This window comes from Porites lutea, chromosome 3, assembly GCF_958299795.1.
Source record: "Porites lutea chromosome 3, jaPorLute2.1, whole genome shotgun sequence".
In the NCBI taxonomy this organism is placed as follows: Eukaryota; Metazoa; Cnidaria; class Anthozoa; order Scleractinia; family Poritidae; genus Porites; species Porites lutea.
The window spans coordinates 43373074-43382064 of record NC_133203.1 but is presented as its reverse complement, the minus strand read 5'-3'; the positions used below and the strand labels follow the sequence as shown (position 1 = coordinate 43382064).

General features: G+C 38.2%; 1 protein-coding gene across 1 annotated transcript; it reads right to left on the bottom strand.

Annotated features, from left to right (window-relative positions):
• Positions 1 to 647: 647 nt before the first annotated feature.
• On the bottom strand, positions 648 to 7656 carry LOC140932355 (uncharacterized). Its single transcript, XM_073381971.1, has 6 exons — positions 7608 to 7656; positions 3666 to 5815; positions 3336 to 3393; positions 2956 to 3189; positions 2015 to 2092; positions 648 to 841 (listed from the first exon to the last, which is right to left on the bottom strand). Exons 2-6 carry the CDS (start codon positions 5754 to 5756, stop codon positions 648 to 650), a joined length of 2655 nt encoding a protein of 884 aa, XP_073238072.1. The 5' UTR covers positions 5757 to 5815; positions 7608 to 7656.
• Between the last annotated feature and the right edge of the window lie 1335 nt (positions 7657 to 8991).

Here is an 8991-nt window from a genome sequence, read left to right as displayed (position 1 = left end):
GAAGCTGGTTGCTTTCCTTGGTTTTCTCTGAAATGCCTGGACCTGAATAGCCACTTGTGTATACTGTGTATAGTTTTTTCTGATAACGATCGATTTCGTGTTTCCTTTTTATCGTTGGTTTTAGTTTTTTTTTGTCTGTAAATCATGATTTCCTGTGCTAAAACGGTCGGCTAGATTGCAGAATACGCGGCAGTGCGTCTGCAACGATAGTAAGACGCTGGAAAATCAGTTGGCAAAGAAGAATGCTTTCAAGTTCGAACTGCTCTTTCATTATTTACCGTAAAAGCTCCTTCCAATTTCTGTGAATTTTGACATGTCACTGCGCCCAACCGTCACGCACACGTAAGAATTGGACCAATCGTGAGGCGCGTAAGAAACCGGCCTATCAGAAACGCTCACATATATAATTGCGACCCTGCTGTATATCAGAACCAGTTTTTGTGCACTATTTTACAGACGGTCTATACAAATGGTTTGGACGATGTGTGGGGCGGCTGCAACGTAGGCTAAACAATGAGGGCATAAAACACAGGTTAATTTAAATTCCCAACCCTAATAAATGCCTCTCTATAAATATCGACTCGCTGATCAAATGCACTGAAGAATGTTTCGAAGCAAAATGTTAACAAAACATAATTTATCATAATCTACAGTAAGTCAGCTGATCCTAGAAGTCCGCTCTTTACCAGTGTGTCGTAAAGTTCTCCGACGCTCAAATAGCGGTGATTTGCTATAAGATCAAGGACAAAGTCACAAGGATTGAAGGTTCGCTTGTCCAGCATGCGGATCTCGATTTGAGACATACCAAAGGTCTCCGCAAGCTGTTTCCATTCATCGCCAGCTTGTAAACAAAAGCAAGTTAAAAGTATGAGATTCTGTTTTATCGGAAAGTAAAAAACAATTTGAAGTGAGCCCTCTCGGTGAGTTTTTTTATTTGTTTTTCACTCTTAGGGCAAACTTCGTCAATACAATAAGTTACAATAAAAACAACAAAAGAAGAAACAGTTGCGCTTATAATTTAAATTTTCCACGTTTTCAGTTTTGATAAACCATTGATGCTGAAGCTTACAAAAAGATTAAAACCATTTGATTTGCCATGTTTGAATACATGCACTGTATTAAAAGATCTTACTTTTGCGCATCTACTGTTTACGGCTTCATGTTCAAACATGAATTCACCCGTCAATCAAACTAATCGTATTTTTTTAAAAAATAGTTTCTTTTCTCAGTTCATATTGTTTAATAATACACGGAGAAACATTTTGCAATCCAGAATGGGGAGCTTAAGCAACCACGAAGACGATGGCAGTGTCGAAATGTCACCAAAAATGACTTGTGTTCTTTCGAACTCCATTGCGTTTATTTAGCCTTCTTTTAATTTGTCTACTTTAAACAAAGTTTTCTGGACTTGAATTCATCAGGTCTCTATAACAGTTCAAAACGATCAAGGGAAGTCGGTTGTCGTTGTTTATTGTCTTCCTCCGAAAAATGTCGCATTAGAAGTTTCAATTGATAGTCGCATTTCATTCAGTAGCTTTAATAGATTGTTCACATATCCATTGTTGCTTTTGTGTTTGAATATTTGACATGTATATCAAGCACAAATATGTAACTATCACACATCGGCAAGTTTTTACTTAACACTTTTTCTCACATTTAGTAATTGTTCTTTCTAAAAAAACTAATTGATTTCTCGCGCGCTGATTGGCGAGAGCTTTGATCCCCATCGATAATTATAGACCATGGAATTGATTCTCTTTCTTACACAAGCGATTTTCCTATAAATTTTAACAAAATTTTGTAGTGTTCCACTAGAGTTTGAAAACTTCGAAGTCATTTCTAAGAGTACGCTAGAGATCGAAGGTAAATGTTGTCGCGGATTTGTTAGATATCTTCTTTGTCTTGAATTTTACTTTGACAATGCCATGTATATAGATGAACATACCCAAATTAAGTTGGTTAATTTTGGCGAAATACGTGAAATCTTTGCTGGAAACAATAAAATAACACTTACCAGAAAGTTGAAATGTTAGGTCCTTTCTCACTTTAAAGGGAATACAACGCACATCAAGGTTCTCTTTCAACAAGGGACCTGTTTACCAAACAACATAGTGTAAATAAATATATCTTGTTGGACAGTGTAGTCTGTAGTAGTATCGTGGGATATTTTTTTGAGACGAGTAAAGATATCCCACGACCATACACACTAAACCGTCCAATAAGATATATTTATTATTCAACTTCACTCAGTAGAGTACAAATAACGCCCAAAACGAGTACAAATATCTCACTGTATTTGAAAGTGAAGTCGGTTAAGTTCAACATGAACATATTTTGAAGATCTAAAGGCGGCAAATTGAAAATGAGGTGGTTACTGTCAAAAACAGAAAAAAAACGTACCGCGTCTTGCTTGAAAGATGACGCAAAAACCTCTCATCTACTACTTGCGGGAAGTGTCTCTCTAGACAGTGGTGGTAATAACACATTATACTAAATGTAAGAGACTACTTGTGTAATAAAGATTGAGGAAGGTGAGTCGCAGAACTTTCGAGTAAGCTTTACTACTTATTAAAGATAGTACTATAGGTACAGGTAAATCATTCAAAACATCTTCGAACACCTGTTTAAATTAATGTGGAATCTCAGTGAGCAGCACTGAATCCGGGCGAATAGTCACGAACAAAATCATTGCCATAGTCATCAATGTAGGCACACAACATGCACTTGAATGCCTTGAACAAGAGAGGAGGAAGCTTCTTTATCGTCTTCATCATCCTTTAATTTTCAACGTGGGTTTTAAAATAAGACACAAGTCCTGACAAAACAACTAATTAATCTTCGCCGTCCGTCTTCACAAGCTTGGTCTACGCGACCAGTAGGTAGCAGGCCAAAACTTTCAAATAGAGCGAAACTTTCCTTTCTCTTTAACATAGTGTGTTATTGTTATGGACGTACCTGTAGTACCGGCAGGTGCTATCGTCCTTAGATACTCAATTACGTCGATTCTGTTTTGAGATTTAGCTTTATTAGCGAGACACCGAATCCTTCTTTTCGTCTCAGGCACTGGATTTTCCAGATCTGCTGGATTTAACTTCAGACATTCTTGAAAGCGAGCTACAATTTCCTTGGGGTCGCTCTGCTGAGACTGAATGCACTGAAGAACATCACGGGGAAGAGCAAGAGAGTTCTCTAGAAATTAAAGAAACATGTTACATTAGAAAACTCCGAGTGTCTGCTATTAAAAATTGATTTCAAAAAAATAAAATATACAAGACAACGAACAGAATTGGAAATTTACAACTGACTTGTGTAAAATGATTTAACCGTGTTCTCACCTTCTTGGTAAGTTTCAGAAATTCTTTCTCCCACATCACTGCATCCAGATGCACTTTTCTGATAAAAAATGATACACAATAAAATAATTCTGAATAAGCATTTTGAAAACCCTAACTTTTGCTTTTGCTGTTGCTGTTGTTTTCCGCTATGGTAAACTCAGGTCATGGAGACAAGATATATGCCTTCTACTCAGCCTGAAATACCTTATGCTTTCATTGCGTATATCCAAGATTTTAAAGAGATTGTTTCAGTAGTTGTAGTGGTATTCTAGGACTATAAACTAACTGTGCACAGATATACAAAGTGTTTGGCGAAAGACAGAAATTCACCTGATTAACTAGAGTCCTGCTCTCGTTAGGGTCTGAAAATGTAAACCAAGGTGCAAACATTTTGATGCGAATTCTGCAATCTCCACGAAGACCAGGTCGAGTGCAATACTTGCATTTTAGCAGCTCTGATTCTGACAACAAGTGAAGACACTCACAGCCGCGCACGTCATGAGAACGACATTTTACAGAACCTTTCTGCGAACACACTGGACAGCAGATGCACATTTCGTATCTCATGTACTTCAGCCAGCTAAACTCTCTGCGCATGCGCTCGAGAATCAGTCTCAGTTGAAAATGCATTTTACGACTTGTTGTCAGACCAGGATTACAACCAGCATTTGCTTCCGAAATATCGCTTCCATCGTGAACAACGATTTCGATAGAGGACGAATGGGCCATGATAATGACAGACGTTCCTTCATCGGGAAGGATGTGGAACCGAGCAAAATTCCTGAACAGCTGGGGTTGTATCTGGCTCTTCCACTCTTCGTGACAACATTGGTAAAACTGTAGTACTAGTCGCGTGAACAGGCCTGGAGGCACTCGACCTACTTCAAACCTCACAAAAAGTGAAGGCGTTCTCACAGAAGCAAGGAGCTCCAGGAGGTCATTTGTAGGGGGTGACATCAACATGGATGGCACAAGGTATTGTATGTTTTCTCCGTCAGATGGCCAGGGACAGAGCAAGCTGAATCTTTCCATTATCGCGATGAGGCTCTTAACTGTTTCTTTACTGTATTTATCAATCAACTGTTTCCACTCGTGATCAAGGAGTCTTTCATCCAAGATTCCAGTCTCCTGCAGCTTGCGCCAAAACCGTTCAACGTTGTCTTCTGTATGCTTGTAACGCCTAATAGTGATTACTTTCTTGAACATATCAATGAGCCACTGGGGGTCCAAAATTACCAAGTTGTTAAGTTCTTTTGTTTCCGTAAAATGAATTATAACCTTCTGATCATGCAAAAAGTCAAGCATAGTCCTGAATTGTTGATCGTCGTCAATCCCGCATTTATCAGTGGCAATCTGCCTTGCTTCACTAATGGCCATCAATTTGTAGTGATCGTCGCGTAAAAGCCGGAGAATATGTTCAAACCTTAACCACTTTAATGGAACGGCCTCCTTCATCTGAGGAAGACCTTGGGCAACAGAAAGTAATTCTTCTCTAAGGCGCACTACCTCTTGGCACTCGTTTATGTTCCCTGACTTCGTGTTGTCGACAACAAAGACGTCCTTGAACAAATGGTGTTCATAAGGCTTGGTTCGGAGAAATCCATAGATATCGAGCGCCAAATCGCTAGGATCGGTGGTTTTACTGTAAGGTTCATCTGCATGAGTACACACCAAAAAAACTGGAGGCAATCTTGCAGATGAGGTGTGGGACTCAGAGGAGTCCTGACCAAGAGCTTCTGGACTGACCAAAGAATAAACTGATGACAGCCAAAAGTCAAGATAGTCTATGTTTGTGTTGTTGCAGCAAGTGTCTTCTTTGTTCCTATAGAGTCCTTTTCTGACTAGAGTGTCTGCTTTATCGTAGGGATTACGACTTAGGTCGCAAGCTAAAATATAGATGGCTTTCTCTGTTAGAAAGATTGGATGGGTGGCATAGTAAACGGACTGTCCACCAAAATCCCATAGAATGGAAAATATTTCTTCCTCTTCTTCAACATTTTCATTATTTTGTAGAAGTCTTTCCACCCTTGTTGCTATACTTTCTGGTATTTCTTCTTTAACGTGTCTCTGGCTCGATTTTGAGTCCGTAATTGATGTCTCAGAGCTATCATTGCTTGGTTCCTTTAAGGGGGGACTCTGAGCCATTTTGACATTTTTTAATGCACCAAATATCGACTGTGCGATACTGTGCTCGAAAAAATCCTCTGACCCAGGATCAGTTTTATTGTTGTTATTCTCGCCTGCTCTCCAAATTTCCGTCGAAACTTTGAAGTATGAAGGATCAGTCTCTATTCCTTCTGTGCTTTGTTCCTTTGGATCGAACTTTTCTCCCTTTAGAGATTTCTTTAGACTAGTTTTCCCGGTTCGACCCTTCCCGATTATCATGATTGGTACTCTTTTAATATATGCTTTCCCGTCCATGAGAGCGTTGTTGTAGGCTTCAGTTGCCTCAGAACCTCGCGCCTGAATATCCGAGGGAACTATAAACACAAAATAAAATATCAGTATAATATTAATAATTATAAATGTTACTGATGATAATAATAGCAACAACAATGTGAATGCATTTTTTACATATTAGACAAACTGTCTTTGTGACCTTTTTATTTAGTAATGAAAAGAATTTAGTCCAGAGTGTTAGTATAGGGCGTAGTCCGAATTAACCACTTTTGAGGGGCAATCCCATTAATTTCTGGTGGAAGACATTAACGTCGAAGATGTCATAACCTTTTGTCTTTATCTCATTAATGAATGCAGAGAAATATTATTACTTGCTGAGGAATACAGCAAGGCCAATGAAGTCGTAGGGTTTTGTCTTCATCTTTTGAATAAAGTGCAGTGGAATCTCAGTTAGATACGATGATGTGCTATTTTTAGTTGGTTTTAACTCGTTGGACAAGCTTTTTTAGTTGTTTCTAGGTCAAGAAATGTCTTGCTTTTTCATTGGTTGACTAAAAAATAAAAAAAAGATTCATTGGTTGATTCATTTTGTCAAAGAAACAAGCGCTAACTCGCCTGTGACTTAAAATCATATAGTCAAAACGCAATTATAAAAGTTTTATTTCCCGGAGCTGTGCATATCAATGAGGGTGCAGGTAGAAAAGCTCTTTCTAACACAAAAGTCCAATATTTGCTTACCCCACTACCGACTCCTGCTCACCCACAATTAAGTTATTTCCCTCCAAAAATTTTTTATTCTCCATCCACCAGGAAATTTAAATCGTTTACCCTCTTCCTCCTACACATTATCTACCTCACATCGACCCTGCTTCTGTAAGACGTTGAAGTCCAGGGCTGACACCAAAGAGCATGATGGGTTATGGAAAATCCCGGTGTTGTGTAGAGAAGTAAATAGTTACTGTACGGATTCTATTCGATCGGCAAATAAAGTTAAAGAAAAGTAACGACAGCGTAACACATCGACCTTATATCGACCCCACATCGACCCTACACCAATCCCACGCATTGATTAAAAGACAAAAAGAAAGGTATGACGTCATTGGCGTTAATGTATTCCTCCGTAGGTTAATGAATTCCTCTGTGTTTTATACATGAGACAAAGAGAAAAGGCTATAACTTTATCAGCGTTCATTTATTCCCCAGAATTAATGAAATTCCCCCTCAAAAAAGTTAATTCGCTAAGCCCTATACTACTAGTTTCGCCGGTGAAAGGCGAAGTCCTTTTAAGGATGAACTAGCTAGTGCTCGTGAAGAAGACGTTAAAAATGAATAGTTTGTACTTTATATTTTTTTTGGAACAATAAAGACAATAGAATACCACTCTTTTGTTTTTGGAAGCATTCCTATGATAACGGACAGTTTTTTGGTTTAGAATCCTCTTGATTAATAATAAATAGAGGAATTGGTAGGAAATTTCTTGACAAATTGATTTGCTATCTATCTTTCCAAAAAGAGAGTGTATCTTTTAAACATTATAAGGCACCATGGACCTTATGTAAAAATATTTATAAAACAACTTACTACCCTTTGAGAGACAAGCTATAAATAATGCCCCATAGAGTTTTAGTAACAAATAACAAACTTAGGACTCTAAGAAATTACAAAATTTATGTTACAAATAACAAAGCCCCGACTAGCTGGAGCATTAATCCTCTTTCAAGTTACACGACTGCTATCTGTCGGTGCAATATGATTGCGGTGGTTAGAGATAATCAGGTTGATCCAGGGAGGGTGGATTGGGTGGCCAGCCATTTAGAAGTATTTGAACTTACTTGGGAGGAAAAAGGGCTAAGTGGCAAAACAATGAAATACCTGCATCAAGAGCTTGATGATGATATAGACTTTCAGGGTCAAATCTTGTGCTGTCTAGAAAGAAAAGAGTATCTATCACAATCCCAGTAAAGAACTGGATAAATTTTGACCGCTTTCAGTCTGTAAAAAAGAAAATACTGCTCTTATAACACATCAACACCAATTATCAGACAAGGAAATAATGAACTTACGATACTTTGGACAAATTAAATTAAGAAAAGGCAAGCTAACATACGATTAATTACCTATATAAGTCGACATGGGGCGAAACTGACGTTTAGAAGGAGCTCTTCTTTTACCTGCAAGGTGACAAATATTACAATCTCTCTCAAAACAAATCATTTTATGCGTAATGTTTCCCTCAAACGAATTAGGGTGTCCGTTAGAGACAGGAACAGAAAACGAATGCGTTTTTGACAACACTTAAGATCGAAATTCACAAACTATGATCGACGAGTGAGGTTTTAAAATGCACCGATGTCTAGAAACAAAACTAAAGTTCTGTTTGAATGTACAGGAGAACATTTCCTTTGGGACACCTCTATTCAAGGGAGACCTCCGTCCAGGGATCAGAAAATGTGGTCACGGAAAAATGTCCCCATAATCTTTGTGTTGAAGAGCCCCGTTTATTCAGGGGAAAGGGACACTTTTTCTGTGTCCTAAAACAGGGATTTAACCTCCGTTCGGGGGACATATTAGCACTCAAAAACTGACTCACCACTAAAATCTTTGATAAGTTAAGGTGTACACTAGTCACAGTGGAGACAACTTTCACAACATGAACAATCTCACTTAAATCTTTGTACTGCACTTGTAGGATTCAACACACACCATTTCAGAGATAAGTTAATCATGATTTTTTATACATTATCTAGCTGCTTGAAATAATGTCTGCAGCAGATTCCGAGGCAGAATGAAAGAAATAAACATTTTATTTGTTGGTTGATTGTTAACAAACCCCGGCCCAACCTCCATTTAGGGGACACTTGCCTTGGTCCCGTGGGTATCCCCTAAATAGAGGTTCCACTATATTATACAAACTACAATACATTGGTATACCAAAATTTATCCCATGCCATAATTATATAAACAATACAGCTAATCGGAAAGCAAGTAACCATTGCATATATAGAGAATACTTAATGGAAAGTGCTGGCGTACGGTATTTACGCACGAGTTGTTGACGTATCAGAAATCGAACGAGTGAGCGCAGCGAACGAGTAAGATTTCTGATACAAAAACAACGAGTGCGTAAATACCGTACAAAGCACTTTCCATGTGGTATTGTATTTATTATATACATGCTGAGACATTCATCATTTTGGCAGCCTTTTTATTTTAAATCTTGAAAAATGCTAAAAATTGCCGCTACACACTTACCGCA

Bases quoted from the DNA above. Each gene is read 5' to 3' on its own strand.
- LOC140932355 (XM_073381971.1), bottom strand. From the start codon at position 5,756: ATGGACGGGAAAGCATATATTAAAAGAGTACCAATCATGATAATCGGG. The intron at 3,190-3,335 runs GTGAGAACACGG...TTTAATTTCTAG, and splicing joins TTCTGAAACTTACCAAGAAG to AGAACTCTCTTGCTCTTCCC. The intron at 2,093-2,955 runs GTACGTCCATAA...TTTGGTAAACAG, and splicing joins AGCACCTGCCGGTACTACAG to GTCCCTTGTTGAAAGAGAAC.